The 22477-nt window shown below is 44.7% G+C and overlaps 1 protein-coding gene across 1 annotated transcript in view; it reads right to left on the bottom strand.

Annotated features, from left to right (window-relative positions):
* Positions 1 to 10170: 10170 nt before the first annotated feature.
* CTSC (cathepsin C) overlaps positions 10171 to 22477 on the bottom strand; it is a 38422-nt gene continuing 26115 nt past the window's right edge. The window contains exons 5-7 of the mRNA XM_065406280.1: positions 18170 to 18285; positions 13580 to 13711; positions 10171 to 11358 (exon numbers count right to left, since the gene is read on the bottom strand). Coding sequence (XP_065262352.1) covers positions 10856 to 11358; positions 13580 to 13711; positions 18170 to 18285 — 751 coding nt within the window. The 3' untranslated portion in view covers positions 10171 to 10855. The remainder of the gene's footprint in view (positions 11359 to 13579; positions 13712 to 18169; positions 18286 to 22477) is intronic.

The following is a 22477-nucleotide window of genomic DNA, read 5'->3' as shown; positions in this document are numbered from 1 at the left end:
GGGGGCAGGGCCTAACCCCTGCTGACAGCCCTGGGGGAGGGGCCACGGCTTCCCCCCTCCAGCCCCAATCACTGCCCAGGAGGCTGTGGCCACACAAAAAGCCCTCGGTGGCCACATTTGAGAAACACGGATTGATATAGCCTTAGTAGGGAGAAGGGTGATTGTTCTCCTGCTCGTTTAGTCCTTGGCTTCTTTGTGCATGCAAAGATGATAGCTTCAAGTTGGTTCCTCCAAAACAATCCGGGCATGTTTTTCCTAGGAGTGTTTAAAATACAAATAAATAAATGAATAATAATGGGACTAGTATCCCCATTATAAAAACAGCCACCATGGCAATTGTTACTAATTAGCAGCAACAAGGCCAAGGACAAAACGAGGTTTGGTTTTCTTAGAACTGAAATGATTTAGTTCAACTAAAGTCATTGGGCTCAATATAGGAGTATCTGGGTCAAAATTCAGAGCCTGTGCTATACAGGTTGTCAGACTAGATCAGTGGTTCTCAAACTTTTGTTCTGGTGACCCCTTTCACATAGCAAGCCTCTGAGTCCAACCCCCATTATAAATTAAAAACACTTTTAAATATATTTAACACCATTATAAATGCTAGGGGCAAAGCGGGGTTTGGGGTGGGGGCTGACAGCTCGCAATCCCCCCATATAATAACCTCACAATTCCCTGAGGGGTCCCGACCCCCAGCTTGAGAACTCCTGGACTAGATGATGTCATAGTCCCTTCTGGCCTTCAACTCTATGGCATCTGTTAAATGAAGTCTGAACTATATTTGTCCCTTCAGGTCGATTTAAGGGCCCACTGGCAGGGCAGTATAGGGAAGCTGTTGCTGCTGTTGCCCATGCTGTACTTCAATCTGCTGGGCTGTCAATCTCCCCCCGGCCTAAGCACTACATTCAATTTCTTCTAAAGGAATAAAAAATGACAAACAACATGGCAGAGAGCTCCTCCATGGATGGAATTTTAGAGACTGGAGGAGGAAAGACACAGATTCACCAATATTTGCACTCCTGCAGCTGCAGGGTAATTTATAGCAGGGGAGTCTTAAACTTGTTTGTAGTTCACTTCACACCATACCTTGATGGAGGAATGACAGATGAGGGCCACCTCCCAAGCCCACTGGCAGTTGCAGGAGCCACCTTTCCACATGCAAGATCCATGTGGCAGCTATAGCAATTATATTCATTTCCCACGTAAACAGATACGATAGTATTTCATGTGTTTAGCTTCTTGGGAGGCAGTTTAACTGTCGGTAATTAGGAGGAGAAGCCAGAGGAAAGTGAACTTCTCCCAGTGTGCTCTAGGGGTGGGGATGGAGAAGGAAATTCTTCACAATTGTAAAGCTGCTGATCACTTTAAACAGACGCATGCGAGTGGGCATCAGCATGATATTTAAACTGGACATATCGTGATTTTTTTTCCCCTTTAGCCTGTATCAGATTTACTACCTTATTTATTTTACACTAACTTTTCCCTCATGGCAAAAAAACCCTTCATTCAAACAGAGAAGTGACTCAAAAGACATTTGGAACCATTCTTAAATGGTCATTAACCTTCTGCACAACATTCTTCTTTGGCCCATGGCTCCCGTTCACACATTCTCCTCTGCAGTTCCCATCTATCAAATAAATGCAGGATATGCTGCAGAGAGGCATTCAGGAGCAGAGCAGAAAATGATCCCTATGTGGTTATTTTAAAAACACTTTGCCTTTGAAGTGTTTTCCCCCAGTAGCTCATGATAATTAACAAAAATACAATGAAAACAGCCTTAAAATTACAAAGTTGTCAAACAGGGTGTGTGTGTGTGAGACAGAGAGAGAGAAAGTTTTACAGGGAGGAAAATAGGGGCCTGACAGCTGCCATAAAGATCGCATTGGGGGGATGGCCTGGATCAAAGGCTGTCAGAGCACTCTACAAATATTAGGCCTGATTATACTCATTATACAGGTGTAAATGGAATAACGCTGCAGGGCCGCCCAGAGGGGGGGAGGCAAGTGGGGCAATTTGCCCCAGGCCCCGGGTCCCACAGGGGCCCCGCGAGCCCTGGCCGAGAATCCCTTCCCTGGCTACTCACCCGGCGGCAGTCCGGGTCTTCGGCAGCGGGCCCTTCAGTCGCTCCGGGTCTTCGGCGGCACTTCGGCAGCGGGCCCTTCAGTCGCTCCGGGTCTTCGGCGGCACTTCGGCAGCGGGCCCTTCAGTCGCTCCGGGTCTTCGGCGGCACTTCGGCAGCGGGCCCTTCAGTCGCTCCGGGTCTTCGGCGGCACTTCGGCAGCGGGCCCTTCAGTCGCTCCGGGTCTTCGGCGGCATTTTGGCGGCGGGTCCTTCAGTGCTGCCGAAGACGCGGAGCGAGTGAAGGACCCGCCGCCGCCGCTGCCTCAGAGCGCCGCCCAGTGAGTACAAGCGCCACAGTGGGTGGCGCCTTTTTTTATGTCTGCTTCCCCGCTTTGTCCCAGGCCCCCTGAATCCTCTGGGCGGCCCTGTAACGCCGTGGTGAATCACGTGCAGTAAGGCCCAGGAGCCCTGTGATGTAGAGGTAGCAAGCCCTGTATTTACAGAGAGGTTTATGCATACTGTATTATATTTGTTACCCTGTCTCAGCCCGCTTGCTTGTTCCATCCGCCTGTTACATCTTGTCTTTTTGATTGTCTTTGAGGCAGGGATTGTCATTTATCATATGTCTGTACAGGGCCTAGTGTAACACACACTCACTAGTGGGTTACACTAGCATAAAGGGACCCAACCTGGCGATGGCCTGTATGTTCTACTGCAACAACAAAGGTTAAATGATTTAGGACACAGGGAGTCATTGGCAGAGCTGGGATTAGAACCCAAGAATCCTGACTCCCCATTTCCTCCTCTTACTACTAGAGGACACTTTTCTCAAGCCCACATGACTTTACTTGCCCAAGCTCAGCAGAAAAGCTTATCAGAGGGAAACAATGCTAAATCAGAAATGATCACACTAGGGATAGCAGAGAATTACATAGCTATAGCCATGTTCACAATTTTGTTATTTAAACATACAGGAAATTAACATTTTACATTGTTCAAATCACATCCCAGAGGTCTGGTGGCTCTGGAACTGTTGAGGCCCCTCACATTATTTCAACACACAGTTAAACAGCCCCATCTGCATAGGATGGTGATATCACACTGCTCTGATAGCTCATTGTTACTGACTCCCACCCATCGCTGTAGAGACTACAACACCCAGAAGTCAAGCTGGCTGAAAAAAATAAAATTGGTTGAAAAGTAATTTGGACAAAAAATGGCTTTTCCTCAAAAAATGAACATTTTAATAGAAAAATATAATTGTAATGACATTTTCTGGGATGGGAGGAGGAAGCTCACCAAAAATAAAAAAGTGAAAACTAAGACATTTTCAGTTAAAAAAAAATTGTGATTTCAAGTTTTCTAGAAGGAAAATCTTTACAGTATGGATATATATATATATATATATATATATATATATATATATATTATATATATAGTTTTTGTCAACATTTTCTATGACTTTTGTTGTTTTCAGGAAAAAAATAATCTTAGCGGAAGAGTTTGATTTTGATGAATCAACATTCTCTGACAGAAAAATGTTCCATCACAGAATTTCTGACCAGCTCTAGTTATACTAGTGATAAACGTTTCAATCACACAAATCTTTCCAATGAGTTTCAGTAATACCAACTAGGTTGAATTTATGCTCTTAAGTGAGCAATTCAAATTCCTCTTATTACCCAGGCACCTAGCATTGATGTATAGACAATGAAAGAGTTTCTTCTCTTCACATCCCTTCGTGCCTTAATTAATTTTGTTCTTGACACCTTGATTTTCTGCTAAATGAGTGTTCAGTTGTTCTGCCTCTTTGCTGGTTTAATGCCCTCCTCACTAGTCCGCTGACTAGCCTGTCTCCCCGAAGATTGGTTGCCCTTTTCCTGAGATGGAGGCCATCCAAACTATGCAGGCTCCCTCTCCCCAACAAAGGTGGATCAATATTCCATGAAACTAGAACCTTCAATCTTACACCACTTACATAGCCAGTGGTTTACTTCCAGAATCTTCTGTCTTCCTTTGCTTGTGGGACAGGAATGATCTCTGAGGAAATCACTTGGCAGGCCACTGAAGAAGGGGAATGTCTGAGTTCGCTGGAGTAGTCTATAATCTGCAAATGCATCATGTGAAGCAATGTCTCCACTATCAGAGGGGTAGCTGTGTTAGTCTGAATCTGTAAAAAGCAACAGAGATTCCTGTGGCACCTTTAAGACTAACAGATGTATTGGAGCATAAGCTTTCGTGGGTGAATACCCACTTCGTCAGACGCATGTGTCTGACGAAGTGGGTATTCACCCACGAAAGCTTATGCTCCAATACATCTGTTAGTCTTAAAGGTGCTACAGGACTCTCTGTTGCTTTTTTACAGTGTCTCCACTGATATTCACTATCACTAGTGAGGCCTTGCCTGCCAATTCCAGAATCCTATCCAATCTTGCAGTCACATCCTGGTTCCAGGAAGACAGCACGTCGTCCTGATGTCTCCATCCCTTGCAGATGATTCTTTCCATTCCTCTTAGCATACAATCCCTAACAAAAACTAACCAAATCTTAGAATCCACAGAATCCAAGTGACTCATGCTGGCCATGTAAATAGCTGAAGTGGGCTGCGTGTTTGACACTTCTGAAATATGATAATTAAATACAGGTCACTACAAGCCAGAAGAAAACAAATGAGTCTGGTTCTGAGCGAGTCTGTGGCCACACTAGATTATGGGAAGACCGCCACTATATTCAGCTGCCCCTGTGGAATGGTAGTATAGAGGGGACACCAGTGTTTTTACTGGCTTGAAGCAGGTGTAGATGACATGGTGATAAGTAATAGTGAATACTAATGTCCTTTCTACACCACCACTGCAATTAGTGCCCGTAGGAGTGTAATGGTGGGAGATTTTACACACACACAGCAGTACAATGCCCACACATACAACAGTACAATGCCCAAGCTTTAAAAAAAACCATGAGATTTTAAAAAAATACGTTGGGAATTATTTGCCTTCTGAACTTTAGCAAGACACATTCATGTTTTCAAGCATATCTCCATAACCATAAGGGCTACAACCCTTTTTAAAAGGAAAGCCGAGAAGCTGATGCATTCACATGACTGCAGGGCTTTAAGAAAAACACCAGTTACACTGGTCTACAATTTTTGAGAAGTCGTCTGCTTCAGAGATAAAATGTGCTATTTATTATGTATTTTGATGTGCTGAATTCAAATATGACAATTAAAACAACTGATTGGCTACTGTTTCTAAGATATTTAAGTTTTTACATTTTATGTCTATGTATATTGTGTAGATAGTAGAGTTTTAATCATAAATTGTAAAGCTAGGTCTTTTCATGTGTCTATGGTTGCTTTACATGATAATATTTCACCTGTCCTGTTTATGTAACACTTTAAAAATCAGCAAAAGGGTTATATAAATAAAATTTATTATGAAACAAAAGGCAAAAAACTATTCTGTACATATTTTAGTCCTATTCAGTGTCTACTCGGCGCTTCTTGGCTTGTCTCTTGTATTCATTAAATGGAGCATCTCTTGTCACTGTCCAGCAATAGTCTGCAAGCATTGATGGGCTTCATTTGCCCTGATAGCGTTTCTCCATTGTTGCAATGTCCTGGTGAAATCACTCGCCATGCTCGTCGCTCACTGCTCCGCAGTTCGGTGGAAAAAAATCTAGATGAGAGTGCAAAAAATGTATCTTTAGTGACATGTTGCAACCAAGGCTTTTGTATGCTTTGAGGAGGTTTTCCACCAACAACCTATAGTTGTCTGCCTTGTTGTTTCCGAGAAAATTTATTGCCACTAACTGGAAGGCTTTCCATGATGTCTTTTCCTTGCCACGCAGTGCATGGTCAAATGCATCATCTCGAAGAAGTTCACGAATCTGAGGACCAACAAAGACACCTTCCTTTATCTTAGCTTCACTTAACCTTGGAAATTTTCCACGGAGGTACTTGAAACCTGCTTGTGTTTTGTCAATGGCCTTGACAAAGTTCTTCATCAGACCCAGCTTGATGTGTAAGGGTGGTAACAAAATCTTCCTTGATTCAACAAGTGGTGGATGCTGAACACTTTTCCTCCCAGGCTCCAGTGACTGTCGGAGTGGCCAATCTTTCTTGATGTAGTGGGAATCTCTTGCACGACTATCCCATTCGCAGAGAAAACAGCAGTACTTTGTGTATCCAGTCTGCAGACCAAGCAAGAGAGCAACAACCTTCAAATCGCCACAAAGTTGCCACTGATGTTGGTCATAGTTTATGCACCTCAAAAGTTGTTTCATGTTGTCATAGGTTTCCTTCCTATGGACTGCATGACCAACTGGAATTGATGGCAAAACATTGCCATTATGCAGTAAAACAGCTTTAAGACTCGTCTTCGATGAATCAATGAACAGTCTCCACTCATCTGGATCGTGAACGATGTTGAGGGCTGCCATCACACCATCGATGTTGTTGCAGGCTACAAGATCACCTTCCATGAAGAAGAATGGGACAAGATCCTTTTGACGGTCACGGAACATGGAAACCCTAACATCACCTGCCAGGAGATTCCACTGCTGTAGTCTGGAGCCCAACAGCTCTGCCTTACTCTTGGGTAGTTCCAAATCCCTGACAAGGTCATTCAGTTCACCTTGTGTTATGAGGTGTGGTTCAGAGGAGGAGGATGGGAGAAAATGTGGGTCCTGTGACATTGATGGTTCAGGACCAGAAGTTTCATCCTCTTCCTCTTCCTCGTCTGACTCAAGTGAGAATGATTCTGGTGCATCAGGAACCGGCAGTCCTTCTCCGTGGGGTACTGGGCGTATAGCTGATGGAATGTTTGGATAATGCACAGTCCACTTTTTCTTCTTTGACACACCTTTCCCAACTGGAGGCACCATGCAGAAGTAACAATTGCTGGTATGATCTGTTGGCTCTCTCCAAATCATTGGCACTGCAAAAGGCATAGATTTCCTTTTCCTGTTCAACCATTGGCGAAGATTTGTTGCACAAGTGTTGCAGCAAAGTGTGGGGCCCACCTCTTGTCCTGATCTCCAATTTTGCAGCCAAAATAAAGGTGATAGGCTTTCTTAACCATGGTTATACTGTGCTTTTGTGATGCAAAAGTCACTTCACCACAAACATAGCATAAGTTATCTGCACTGTTCACACAAGTACGAGGCATCTCTGCTCACTTTGGCTAAACAGAAATGTGTCCCTTTGCAAAATCAAACACTGACAAATAAGAGAGCACGACACTGTATGATTTCTAGAGTTGATATAGGGCAATTTGTTCAGCAAAGTGATGTAAGCTTCGTTATGATTGCATCATCCATGACTTCTAGGAATAACATGATGCAATTCATATCATGTATGACGCAATACCAGCTTCAGATTGCATCATTCATTGTTTTGCCTAAAAAGCAAGTACTGTCCAAACCCAGTCATAGATTTATTCATAGATCCAGTCATAGTTGTATTTTAGTCATTTGTGGTTTAAATTGAGATCCCTTCCCTTTATAACTCACTTATCCTCCGCCATTCCCAAGTCAAAGGTCGTATATACTGACCCAATAGCATATCTTGAAAACTAGAGCCAATCAACAATTTTAAGCATCATTTTCGTTCTCAGTGACCCAGAATTAGTAAAGTTTGACTACATTTATTTCAGAAGCATTTTGGCTGTAGAGCAGTGTTATCGTTGAGAGTTGGCGACACAGTGATGACAGCCAAAGAGCAGGAATCCTTGAACATACAATATGTTCAAAGTGTGTTACTAAGGGTGAAACCATGACTATCCATAGTGTAGTGGCCTCAGAGTGTGAGACTGAAAACAGGCCTTTTTCCACTTGGAATATACAGGTCACATTCACAATCACACAGGTGTTTATAATGTTGTCCACAACACTGCAAGTGCATTTGCTTGGAGCAAGTTATATCCTGAATTGGGTCAACTGTGCACAGCTGCGGTACTAATGTAGAGTGAGAATCCTGATGTTGCCTACACCAATCAGTTGATCCTCACAAAAGAGCACAATACTCCAGTAACTGGTCTGTGATGGGCACTGTTTTCGGTATGTACGTACTTTGGAGGTACTTCAGTGTCTAATTTAATGCATGTGTTTAGTTTCATCATGTATAGTACCTGCATCCATGAAGCTTTTCTTGTTAAACAGGTTGTTTTATATACCATAAGGCACAGGTACTGAGTAGGTCCTGAAATGTGTTTTTAGTCAAACTTTCATGGGAACGTTTTAATTAAGAAAAATTAGTCTTTCATCAAAAACACTAAAGTTTTTTTGGGGAGGGTTGAGAATTAAAAGCGGAGTATAAACAAAAAAATGTTTTTGCAACAAAAGCATGGAAGTTTCAGAACTGGACATTTCTCATGGAAATTTCCATGTTGATGAGAAAACTAATTTTCATCAGAAAAGGTTACAATGAAAAATTTTGACTGCAACAGCTTGAGGGAGGGCTGTGGTGGGAAAAAGACATTCACCATGGTTACAACTAGTCCCAGTGGCTCATGTGGGCACACGCCACCTTTGCAAAGTTACAGTAATTGAGTTGAATGCTTGTAAGCTGCAGATCTTTAGTGGACAAGAACAAGCCAACAAGATTGCTAAGTATCCTGAAGTAAAACAGTTTTACTGCCAGCCAGCCTAGTGGCAGTCAGCAGCATGCTGTAGTGTACCAGCTGTTACGCCCTCTGTATATGCAAACAAAATGGGCATTTCAATAGCTCCATAGTAAAGCACAAGAGAAAGAGTGCTGCAAGCAATATTGATTTTACCACAGCAGAAAAATGCTATTCAATGTTACACTAGATCCCAGTAGCAACCTAAAGGATCTGTAATATGATAGAAGAATAACAGGCTATGGATGGGTGAGGCTGGTAGCTAATATCTACAAATAGCTTGTCTGCTTGTATTATGTTGACTCGAAGATGGAAGAGGAGAAGAGAGCAGGAATAAGGGAAGAAGGAAATGAAAAGTAGAAGCACAGCCTCAGATGACTCTGGGGTATCAGGGAAGACCTCGAGCCTATTCTGGTTCTGTGTGAGACAGCTCTGATGCTACAGCCAATTTTAGGATGAGACCTGAACGAGGGGCAGATTATCCTGTATCTGCCTTCTTTTGTGGCTGCTCCCACCTTCCTCTGAAGCATCTCGTGCTGGCCACTGGTGGAGACTAGACAGACCTCAGGACTGATCCAGTCTGGGAATTCCTATGCACTGAGGGACTGTTGAGAGGTATGCACTTAATCTCTGCACCTCGGTTCCCCACCTGTAAAGAGGGATCATAGCGCCTTTCTTTCACCCTTTCTCTTGTCTATTTAGACTGTAACCTTTGAGGCATGGACCATTTTACCATGAGTTTGTGAAGCGCATTGGGGCCCCCAATCTCCGTTGGGGCCTCTAGCCGCTATTGTAATACAAATAAACAAAGAGGCACTGTGAACAGAGTGTCCGTCCAGATATAAGGAGTGTGATTCTGCACAGCACAGATTTACTGTTGTATACCTGGTAAAAAGTATGAGCCAGTCAAGGACACAGAATGGAGGACAATCCTGCATTAATAAGGGCCCTGCTATGCATCTGCCACATTATTCCTCTCTAGTTGCAGGAGGAAGCGATGTGACATCTCCCCCCTGCAGAGGAGGACCTGTCTATGCTCACATCTTTTCAATCATGCCTGTTCGCCATTCCTTTTTTTTTTACCTACATACGGACATGAAAATAAGGGAGCAGATACATATGGGGCTTGAGATATTACATCTCGGTGTAGAGGATTACAGCTGACATAGCCTTATTTACATTCATGCACAGATTATTATTAATACTGCCATACCACCAAGAAGCTGTAATCATGGACTGGGACTGCACTGTGCTAGGTGCTGTACAAAGACTCTGCTTGCACTTGCATTAAAGAGCAACACCATGCAGTGTAAGAACCGATACAGAACAGAATTGGCTGGAGGCCAGATGATTTTAATTCCCCTCCCCCACCCATCCCAAAATCTTCCTTATGCTAAAATACCTGAATATCCCTTCTCAATTTTGAAGCTGTTGGTGTAGGTCATAGCAATAAAAAGGCATCAACTTCAGCAAGGAACAACTCCCACAGCAATAGAGTCAGATTTTTATTGAGGATCAGCTTGGAATTGAATTCAAATGACATTCATAAAAACAGGAACTTAAAAAAATGCCACATAAATGCAGTAAAAGGCCAATATGTAAAACGAACTTTGAAGTTCAGAGAGTTTGACATCTGACATTTTGCTTGCACATTTGCCAAACACTTAAAGCTTTAAAGTTTCCCTTTAGTCACAGTATAATCATCCTCTGATGCACACTTAAGATGTCCACTTTTAAAAGGCAAGTGATTCCCTGATTTATTGTGTAAGGCACAATACTTTAAAAAGTGTCCCTTTAAGTAATTATAGATTATTGTAACAATCATTTCCTTCTGAGATCTAGTTTTAAGATTGTCCAAGGGAAAAAAAAATATTGGGGCTTTATACAATGATGAATAACTACCACTTATTGTTAATCTAACGGCAATTGCATTCTTAGAGAATTTACTGCCAGGAAGTGTATCTTTGTGTATCATAAACAAAGAACAGAATTTTGAAGTGTCCTCAGTGGTAGAGAGTGAAAACTGCTCACTTGATTCTGAAAAATCTCATTAAAGCTAATTCTTAAGCTTTAAAACACTGCAGTAAAATTTTCCAAGTACATAATATAATCAATACATTCCTATGGCTGAGAAATTTGCTTCTCAGAAATGAGGCACTGGGGAAAGGAGTTTTGCTTTATAATTTTGGGACAGGAGTTGCGGACACTGCTATACTTTCAATTGCACATTCATCGGTGCCCCGGCGGATTCTGAAGTAACCATTTTCTCCCCAGGAGCTTCCCCAGCTGTTTTTCACTGTCCAGAACTTCTCACCAGTATCTGGATCTTTGCCATACCCCACGAGCAACACAGCATGATTGGTCAACTCAAAGGGGTTGAACTCATCCTGCAGCCCAGTGTGATGGTAGATTCCTCCTCTATAGAGCATGAAATCACTATAAACTTCAAAAGCAACGGCCATTGGCCCATATATGACAAGTTCAAGCTTCATCAGGGCTTCATTGCAGCCTCCATAAAACCCTCCAACGTAGTGGTACTCAGAGGCATAGTAGTGGTAACAGTTCCGCTTTGGAGTGCATGGAGAATCTGTGGCTGTGTAAGGGAAACACTCTTCCTCCACCACACCAAAATCTTGGACGTATTTCCCAGCAATGAGGTATGGGAATCCGCCATCACAACCTGAAACAGTCAGAAAAGATCTGATTATTCCTTGCAGAAGGTCTTTTAGGAGAGGAAGCTGCAATTTTGCAAGTTCATCGTTTTAAAAATCACCACAAGTCTTTATTATCCCCGATATTTTGTATCAGACTGAGCATGGCTAATGCCGGTTACAATTAAAAGGGAACCACTCTTATCTCTCCCCTGAGATCAAGAGGAAACAATGCCTAACATTCCTTTAACACCCAGGACTACCTTAACTCCCTCTTCCCTACTGCACAAGCCATCTCCTTAGCCATTTGTGCCGGTATGACATCCCCATGGTAACCACAGCAATTCCTTACATGGAAATATAGCACCAGTAAAAAAACATAAGTATTGTAGCTGTCATATACCGTGGGGGTGGTATCCTTTCCCCCAAAAGTGAATCGCAGTCTACTGATTTTTGCTTTTCCTTTTGCCTCCCCCCACCCCTCCGTTCTTCCTCCCTCTGTACATGCTCCAGGGACATTTTGTTCCCTTCTCCCTAAATGTGCTACCCAGTCTGGTGGCCTTCTCCTAACTCCCCTGGACACACTGCCCAATTCCAATCTCCTCTGCTCCCCTAGACATTCCCTCTCCTCTGCAGGTGGATTACAGGATCCTTCTCCAACACAGCACATGCCCCTAGACAGGTTCCTTTTCCTTATTTCCAGCTGCTTTTTGCAGCCATCCAAGGCTGTTTACAATGAAGCGCCTGGATGCCTGCACAAGCAGCTGGAAAAGTAGTATAGCAGACACCAAATGAGTAGCCAGTCTCCACAGACCACTAGCTAGTGTTCAGCAAACCACTGGTGGTTCAACTCCAATACAAGATTCCCATGCACACGGCAAAATGGATTCTAATGACCCTGGAATTAAATCTGGATCACTATGATGGAGTCACAGAAGTTGTAGAGATATTAAAGAAGGTACCAACAGTGATTCCCCCAAGTGACAGTGACCCCCCCCCCCCATAATTTGTCCCCCACACTTTAAAATCCAACAGTTTCACCAAATACAAAAATCTCTTGGGTCTTCTGTTAAAACTTGTAAGCTACTGTCCTTAGAAACCATTGATTGTATCTGTCCTGTGAAAGATACTTTCTGTAACTGATACAATGTAAACAAACGCTATAAGCCCTTAACAGACTTTCACTTCATTGTAACAGCAACGGCTCCTAGAAACAGACCCCCACCCTCTGTGATTAAAGGGCCAGGAGTCTCAAATAAATTAGCACACACCCCGAAAGTGGTGGAAACAGTAAATTAAAATATGGTTAAAATATGAAATGTATGTTGATAAATGCTTAATGTACATGAATGGTTAGGGAGGTGCCAGCCTAGAAAGGGAGTATCCATCGGCTGAAGAATGTGTCAAGTGGACCATTAGACAACCCCCGGAGGGTAAACTGGGATCCACCCCATCACCTGGAAGGATGAGAAACACAAACTTTGAACAGTATGGAGCCATCAGGAATGTGCCCAGGAATGTGCCATCTGCTGATTAAGTCAGCAACAGCAGAATGAAACAGCTCCCATAGACTAACATAGGAATTAATTCCTATAAAAATGAACTCTCAAGACTGAGGATTTTAAGTCTCTGGTTCTGCTGCCAACCTCCAGGAGCATCAGGTGCACCTGACACAGACTCGGCTCCATCCTCATGACCAAGATACCTGGCCAGTAACTTGGCATGAGCAACTTCTAGGCTGGTAACTATAACACTTATACAAAACTTAAATAAATAATTGTGTGAATAAATCTATCTATCTATCTATCTATATATGTGTGTGTATAAGGAATAAGTAGTGATAAAAATAAGTGGTCAAACAACGTTGTTTACTTTTATCTTTTGCTTTATTATATTTACAATAAATGTGGCATCTTTGCCTTATCCCTCTTAATAAAATCCTGCTGGTTTTTATTCTATTGGTATAACAAAGTCAGCTACCATAAAATGTAGTCCTAAGCATGTGACACTCAAGAATTAGTCATCTCTTTCAGTCATGAAAGAAGCGTGTTCTAATACCCTGGCTTTCTGAAGCTGCTATTTCACAGCAAATAAGCTTCCCACCCCAAGACCACAGACAGGCTTACAAAAATGGTTGCCAATCAATGAGAAGAGACTGTCAACCCTTCCTCTCCTGTAGTGACAAAATCCTGGGGGTGCTGTTCCTCCCCCATCTCCTCAATACCAGGGGAACATCTCCAGTCCACTCACCTTGAGAATATTGGCTGCAGGACACAACCTGCTGAGGACTGAAGATTGGTGTCTGAGAATTGTTAGTGCGGATACGAATTCTTGCCTCCAACATGCCCATGGAAGCAAACGCATAGCAGCTGCCACATGATGCTGAGGAAAACAGGAAATACAAAACATCAGTAAATTAAACAAGACCAGGGTGCTGTAAAGGGAGGTGACCCTCATATTGCACAGGTTGTTGAATCAAGTCAACCCTGCTTTGACATTGTCTTCAGTTTGACCAAAAGTTAGGCTCCAGTTCAAGAAAGCTATTTAAATATGCTTAACTGTAAGCACAAAAGTAGTTCCACTGAAGTCAGTATTTAGAAATCCCTTTAAAGATCAGCTGTGGTCATAAAGCAGGTTTGATGTCTCCTAAGAGGAAGCAGCAAGACAGAGAAGGTTTTTTTTTTAATATAGTTTCTCTTATTAAAAATTTTAAGTTTAACTTTTTAATTGTCTAGTTTTAAAAGCTGCATAATTGCTAAGCTGTTGCCTCCGAATGGTCATATAAAGAATATTGGTTAGCATGGTGCGGAAGATGCTCATAACCAACTCTTTGAGGCTGCTTTTTAGGAAGCCCTTCTATAAGGTGTCCTATGAGACTGTGTCCACTGAACTCTGGACATACTATTCTAGATATCCTCAGCATGTTAGTATATTTAGAGCCATAGTTTCCCACTGCACCACTATACTTATACCGCAGCTTCTAAAATAATGGCTTGTTTTAGAGTCTGGCAATGTAAGCGTGAGGTTTAATATTGTGGATTTTGTGATTCTCTCAAGCAGCATGCAGTCATACTCTGGCTTTTCAGAGTAGTTGCCCTCTGGTGGCAGGCAACAAGATAAATCACCTAGCATCATATTTTACACCAAAATTTAGTGTTGCCTTTTAGTTTTAGCTCCTTCGCCCCCTCTTGGTGTTTTCTGTGATGTAAGAGAAATTTTGAAAGTGAAGTAGCTTCACTGCAGAGGGGGAGTTGCTTAGCTGAGGTCTTATTCTGACTATTGCCCCTCACCGAGGGCCCCAATTGACTTGCCCACTACAAAGGAAAATACTGCAAAGCTTAAAAAAGGAATGAGGCTTTGGGAATACAAAACCCAAACTACCTCATGTCTCAAACTGCATGTAGGAGGGCATCAAGCAGGGCTATTATAAAAGCAGGACTTTGTACCATTATTCAACATTAAGACGTTGGATGCATCTCTGAAGAGGAGGGGGTGGAAGTTGCTCTCTGATCACACTGCTGGGCAAAGAGCATTCATGTTCAAAGTGGTGAAAGGCGACACCCACTCTTACACAATCATACCATCTTTTGCTGATTGGCCAAGCCACAGCAGGCCAGGTCTCATTTGCAAAGATACATAAGAGTCCATTCATGTAATCATTGTCCTGGAAGTAACTTCTTTTAAAAAAACATTCTCCCTATTAATGGCAGCAATACACTCTGGGAAGCTCCTAAATGGCACCCACACAGAAATGGAATATCAGTGGAGATCAGAGATAATTACTGGAACTGTTGCATGTTGGATGCTCCCCACAAATTCAATTCCAAGTCAATCACAGACTTCACTGCATTAGATTCCACTCAGTCTGTGGCAAAAGGATCATTAAATGATGAAAAATGATTAAAGGGCATAAAACACCTTTAAAAGGTGAGGAATCAGTAGGTCACTATATTTTTCCACCTACTCTGGTTTGAGAGGAAGATTACAGGAGCTAGAGCAGAGATTTACTGAGAATCCTAGGTCTCCGGGCTAAATTGGTTACTGTAATGTAATTGCTCAACAATATTTTCCCATAGTAGAAACTGACAGCAATGCGGCCTCTCAAACTAATCTCTTCTGCAGAAGATATCTAAAGCACGGGAAGGGGGGGTTCCTGGGACAGTGATTTTATTGAAGCTTAATTTGTATTAGAGTTCTTTGTTCTGTTTGCCAAACTGAGTGTTGGGCATGTCTACACTACAAACTTAAGTCGAGCTATGTTAGGTCGACTTACAGCCACTGCAGTGATTACCTGCCATGGTTCACTACCCTCCTTCTGTCAGTGGTGCGTGTCCCTGTCAGGAGTGCTTCCTCCGACTTAAGAGGAACAGTGTGGGGGGCTGAGACAGCCCACAAGGAGCCCAGCTGCCCCCATTCCCCAGCTCCTCACTCCCGGTGGGGAGCTCTGCCTCCCAGAACCCAGGGGGCAGCTGGGCTCTAGCTGGAACCCCTCACCCACCCCGGGGTGACAGTCTGAGCTGTGAGCCGGATGCTGGATTCAAAGCAGGGAACCTACCAGCCTTTCTTATCAGTATCACCGCTCCAGCAGGGCGCCATGAAATTGACAAGAATGACAGCCAATATACGTAACAGTGTCTACACTGACATAAGTGGAGGTGGAGTTCTTATGTCAGTGTAGTAGAGCACTTACATTGGAGGGAACAAGGCTATGGTGTAGACGCCGACATAATTAGGTCGACGTAAGCTGCCTTACATCGACCTAAGTCTGTAGTGTACATCAGGCCTTTATCTCTTAAAGTGTTAGCTGGCATTAAAGGGGACAGTAATTCAGTTACTGTACTGAATAGTAAGTAAAGGAGGTTACCTAAAAAAAGGTGACTGATTATACTGGGTAATGCTGTTGTGCTATCATAGATATAAACGAAGATTACAAACCAAGAAAACTGTGGCTGGAGGCCTGCCTCTGCAATTTTGAAGGATTATCTTCAAAGACTACACCTTTGTCCTTATGAAATTCTTGTCCATTTGGGACAATAGTAGCAGTCACATGGTTCTAATAGTCAACAGATGAAGAAAGCATGATCTTTCAGTGAATGCAGCAGTGTCTCAACAGCTTAGCACGTGAAAGTTTGCCTAGCATGATTGGCTGTTTGAAAAAAAAACATTCTTCTTATTGCTCATGGTTCTGTTAGTCTTCGGTGCATTTTCAAACTTTCAGCATCTAAATCTTAATATTGTGCCATTGTTTTACTAATAACTATTTACAGCCATTGATGTCTGATGCCTCTGCAATCTACAATAGCTCATTATTGTAAGGAAGATGGTTATTTGATATGTCAGCACTACGCATATTAATAAGGTTGTCTTTTTGCTCTTTATTATACCAAAGATGCTCGTTTCTGGCTGAATGTGACATGCAAATACAGTCCAGCTGAATTCCTTTACATGTTGGAGGTGCTTTCTCAACACAATATGAGGGGGTTTAGGCAACTCCCATTCCTGAAAACAGCAAAGCAAGATTCCCCATACTGAGAACATGATTACAATGCTGCTTCAGGAAGAGGAAGCCTTAGATCAGGGGTTCTCAAACTTGGGGTCGGGACCCCTCAGGGGGTCGCAAGGTTATTACATGGGGAGGTTGCGAGCTGCCAACCTCCACCCCAAACCTCGCTTGCCTCCAGCATTTATAATGGTGTTAAATATATTAAAAAGTGTGTTTAATTTATTAGGGGGGTCCCACTCAGAGGCTTGCAATGTGAAAGGGATCGCCAGTAAAAAAGTTTGAGACCCGCTGCCTTAGATCTTGTTACCCACTGAATGAAGAAGGGACGATACCACATTTCTCAAGTGAACTGAAGATACGAAGGAAGCATAGGTCTTTACACCGGTTAGCTGTTGATAATCCCTGTGTAAGCGTTTCAATATTTCCTATCATCATTCAGCAACAGATCAGATTGTGAACCAACTCTCTCACATTCCATAAACCCCCCCATCATCCTCCTTCTCCCCCTCCCCCCAAAAAAATCCTGTTAGGAATTTTTTGGTACACACACGTACACACACCCCCCTCATGCACTGGAAAGGGATCAATGGTTTAAGGAAACAACTTCATTATATAGCATTATATACCATTCCATTTGCCTCAAGAGGAGATTTTGAACCACTACAGATAAATAATAGTAAGACTGAACCTTTAAATCCAGCTAAGAAGGAAGATTTGTACTAGTGCAGGAGTGAGGAGAAAGCTTTACAGTGGTTGCATTTTGTTTATGGGGGGTATCAGACATTTACCAGTGCTACACTTTTCAAAGCATAAACAGACACCTATTTCTGTAACGGATCAGTCATGTAACTAATTATTCCTAAAATGATTTAAGTAATGAGACTTGAGGATGGTATAAACAATCCTTCAAGAGATTATTGGTTAAAATTGCATGATAATATGCTGTCAGCAGCAATTAGCAGAAAAATTAATAACTGAACTTGCACTGTATCAGTTCTGAGATTGTGGTGGGCAGAAATTCATCATGATGACAGTTTGGACAAACAGAATTTGCTAGCGATCTCCACACAGAGAGCCATGGTAATTGACTTTCACTCCTGTACTGAACTGGATGGTCTGACAGGAAGTAGTCTTCTACTTTGGCAGGAAGTATTAAGAGACAAAACTTTTCCAAGCCTTAACAGAGGGTTTGTATATCAGGTGTGTTCTACTGCCTATCACAGGGGACCATACAGCAAAGTAAATTCAGATCTTTCATGATACTGACATGCAATAGATTAAGTACGAGGTATTATTTGCAGACAGTCTCATTATGGGGATTATGAAAAACCTCGTACCTTGGTTTCGTACAGGAGTGACATAGTTGACACCATTAATGTTCCTCCAGTCCCAGGATTCTGGCAAACCTGAAGCTTGTTTGACTAATTCGGGCGTTAACGGTGCAGGCTTCGGTCTAAAACACAAGAACATACATTTGACATTAACATACCATCACATTGTCTAGACAAAGGAAAAGAGATTGCATGAGGAACTGACACCTCTAGCAATTTTCCTTCCACAGACTATTTCCTAACAGCAGAGGTGCATTAAGATTTACTGGGGCCCTGGGCACAAAGAACTTTTGGGCCCCCCACAACCCTTCTTGCCATGGGCCAACGCCCCCTGCTCCTCCTCTCCCCCGAGGCCCTGCCGGGTTATGGTAAGAGCTGCGGTAGCTGCCCAGGGAGCCAACTCACTGTGGGGAGCCCACGGGTGATGAAACTTTTGTAAAAGTGGGCAGGGCCAAGGCCAAAGTGGTGGAGGAATGCCCCCCATTGCCCCTGGGCCCCACTGCCTCCCCCACATTGTCCCAAGATCCCTTCCATTGCCTCACACCCCAAGTCCAATCCCGCTCCTTGCCTCTTGACCATAGCACCCCCCTGACCACGGCGCCCACCCGTAATGGCCGGACCTGTGTTCACGTTATTTCCAAACTTCACTGCATCAGAATACACATGCCAAGATTAAAACGCCCAGGCTCAGAGTGGAGTAAGATCTAAACAGCAGGCTACTAGCATTAAGATGTACACTCCTCCTCCAGTGGCCAAGATTCATGCCCTCAGTATATTAGGATGCACCCAACAGGGCCATAATGACAGGATTCACATTGGAGAGACAAGGTGGGTGATGCAATATCTTTTATTGGACCTGCATCTGTTGGTGAGTGAAGAAGAGCTCTGTGTAAGCTTGGAAGCTTGTCTCTCACACCAACAGAACTTGCTCCAATAAAAGACATTACCTCACCCACCTTGTCTCTCTAATATCCTGGGACCAACAAGGCTACAACAACACTGCATACAAGAATGGAGGATTCATATTAACAGCCCAGAGTGACCATCACACCAGGACACTATTTTCAGGATTCATATTTCTAGCATAATGTCGTCATCACACCTTGGCACTAGCACTACCAGCAAAATGAGATACATACAGCAGGGTGTGAAGGCCGAAAATTCACAGTACAAGGATGCTGGGATCCACACAGCAGGGTAGCAGTGTCAGATTCCATGCTCACGATATGGCGGGGATGCACTCAACCCCTGAGTGTAAGGGTTCAGCTAAATACAAGGGCACCTGCAAACAGCTACACTAACAGCAGGATCTACACTATTGGCTCAGTAGGAGTTGCATGTCAGGGCACGAATTCACCAGCCCAGTGCAATGGGATCCAGGCTGTGGGACTTTAGTACTAGAATTTGTACTCCCAGAATAGTGGGATGGAATTATAGCAGTTAGAGGAGAAAAAGCCCTTTGTGATCATCTCGTCTCAGTCCATCTCCCTGCCAATGCAGGGCTGTTCCTTACATGTTTTGTCCAGTCTCCTTTTAAAAGTCCCAAGCCTTGGGGTTTCCAGCCTTTCCCTTGGGAGACTATTCCTAAGACAGAGATCGCACTGCCAGGAAGGTTTCCCCTGATAGCTTTGAGTTTCCTCCTCTTAATTTTGTCCTGTTACTCGGAGTACTGGTTTGTGCAGAGCAGGGTAACAATCCCAGGAGACACCTTCCCAGCAGTGTGAGATCCACACGCCAGCCCCAGCCTGGGGGATCCTCACTTCCATGGTCTTGGGGGAAGGTGTCTCTTTCACCTGAGGGTGGAGGGAGAAGGATGTCACATCCTGGGCTCTGGAGCGAGGATGTGCATGGGGAGGGGTGCAGACATGCTTGGCTTTTTGCAAGCAGTTTAAACCGCAACAGGGAGGTGCCCCGGGAAGGGAGGAGGCCCAGTTAGTGGGGGGCACTCAGTGTGTCCCCAGGGGAAGGGGGGATCCCGGATTGGGGACTGGATGTGTCCAGGAGATCCTGGTCTGTAGGGGGATGTATCCTCTGGGGTAGGGGGGATCTCAGGCTGGGGGTGCAGTAGGATCTCCAGCTGCCCTCTGGCCCCTACACTCAGCACTGCAGCTGCCACAATCTGCAGCCAAAAGTTGCAAAGTCCCGGCCCAGCAGCACCAGCACCGCCAGGAGCAAAGCAAGAGAGCAGGTGCCTGGGAGCAGCCCCCTCCAGTGGCGCTGTGGAGTGAGCTGCCAAGTGGTCTGGGCACTGGGGGGGGGGGGGGGGGGGGAGGGGGCAGAGTCTTCTGGGACAGGGCTCGCATGATCCACGGATTTAAACGTTGCCTAAAGGGCAGTGAGAGCCGCTACATTTGGGGGGCACGTGTGTGCTGAAGCCAGTACCCCAGGCTCTCCCCCCTGGCCTGGAGTTGTACCTGGGCTGCCGGTGCTATGAGGGACAGTTTAATGGGGATGGGGGCTGCTGCTGCAGTGACCTGAGTGCAGGAGCTGTGGCCACTCAGGCAATTCAGATGCAAAGTGCCTCTTCCCACTGCCCTCTTCCCCATCCCCCTTTCTCTCTCCAACCCATCCTCCTTCTTCTCTTCCCCCTCCCGCTTCCTCTCCCCACCCCATCCCCCTTCTCCTTGTCCTCCCCCTGCCCTATCCCATCCATCTTTCCCACTGCCTCTTCCCCATCCCATCTCCCTTCCCCTCACCACTGCCCCACCCCTCTCCCTCCTCCAGCCTCTCATCCCCTTCTTTTCCCTCTGCCTCTCCCCCCCCCCACCTCCCTTCCCCCAATCCCCCCCTCAGGCAGAGCAGAGCAGCTCAGAGCTACAGAAATGGGGGGGGGGTAATGGCACGTGACCCCTTGAACACCCTGCCACACCTCACCCCTGTTTTGGGGGGACAATTTCTCCCCAAAACTACATCCATCCACTTCATGTCTCAGGACACTGCAACCCAACCCCGCACCCAAGCCGGGCTCCCTCTGCCCAGAACTGGAGTTATCTGGGGCTGGGAGCTGCAGCCACACACAGAGCCAGCCCTGGCTGAGCAGGGGCCAACGCTCATGATACGGCGCTCCATGCTTTCGCCCACCACTAAGGCAGGTTTCTTGTATTAAAAGTGGGAGGGCATAGTCCCCTTGGCCCCCCTGGTTCTGGTGACCCTGTGCCCCCAGACTCTCCACCTGTCCTGGATGGTGCACCCCGGGGGGCAGGGACACAGACTTTGGTCCCCCCAGCCCTCCGCCCAGGGCAGGCAAAAGGTCCAGGGCTCCCTGGGCAGCTCTGGCCTGGCTCCAACTTCCGCCCTGGCCAGGAGGCGGGGCTACAGGGGGGAAGAGGATGAGCAGAGGGCAGGGCCACAGTTCCAATGCTCCCGGGGGCCCCCAAATTGGCCGGGACCTGTGTGTTAATCCGCTGCTGCCTATCAGTATCTAGAGCTAGCAACCCCCTCCATGCACACTGAATGGGTGTCAAGTCTCACAGGTGATTCTTTATTGCTTAGCTTCAGTGGGTTGGAATATGGCAAGGAGAAAATAGTCATAATCCCTGCTGGAGCGGATAAGGGTTTATTTATGCCGTAACAATCTGCTGGTTAGGGCAATTATATCAGTCCAAAAGTTTGTTTTTGTTTTGAAGTGCTGAACTAATACCACAAAATCATCAAGAATGGCAGCCTTACAACAGACTTTGGACAGCTACTGAATATCTGTGCTATCAACAAAATTTCATTAAGAATACATAGGGTTTCTTGAAACTACACAAAATCACCAATTACTGTCAATGTGCATCAGTCAGAGGTGAACACAGTTTAACTGCAAGCGCTGACAAGGACAAAGTGTCCAGCCATGCTTCCGATGATCATGGTTAAAGCATGCTTGGAGACAGCTACTTGAAGCCAACTTTCTCCACAGCTACTGAAGTGGTGCTGAATACTGACTGTCCCCGTCTACGCTTGCAGCTAAACCATCCTGACCTGCACCCATTGCTGGCGGACAGTCATAGTGCAGACAAGCCAAAAAGATTGCACAGTTAAGCATTCCACTCCCTTTAAAAGTCAAGTTCTTGTGACAAGCATCAGGCTCACTCCTACTCACAGCAGACTGGAGAGATCAGCCCAACAAGTGCTGCTCCAAGTGCACTACAGAGATCTAACATTACACGCAGACGATGGAGGGTCTAATGTTTGTGTGTCTGTACCTAGCGCTATTTTTCTGTGATTGTGAGGGCACGTGACCGTCTTCACAGGGACAACGCATAATCTTACCAACGTATCGGAAAGCCCCAACATTATCTGCATGCACAGAGCAAATATTTGGAGTTCTCC

This window comes from Emys orbicularis, chromosome 1 (genome assembly GCF_028017835.1).
Source record: "Emys orbicularis isolate rEmyOrb1 chromosome 1, rEmyOrb1.hap1, whole genome shotgun sequence".
Classification (NCBI taxonomy): Eukaryota; Metazoa; Chordata; order Testudines; family Emydidae; genus Emys; species Emys orbicularis.
This window is presented reverse-complemented; position numbering and strand designations above follow the sequence as displayed.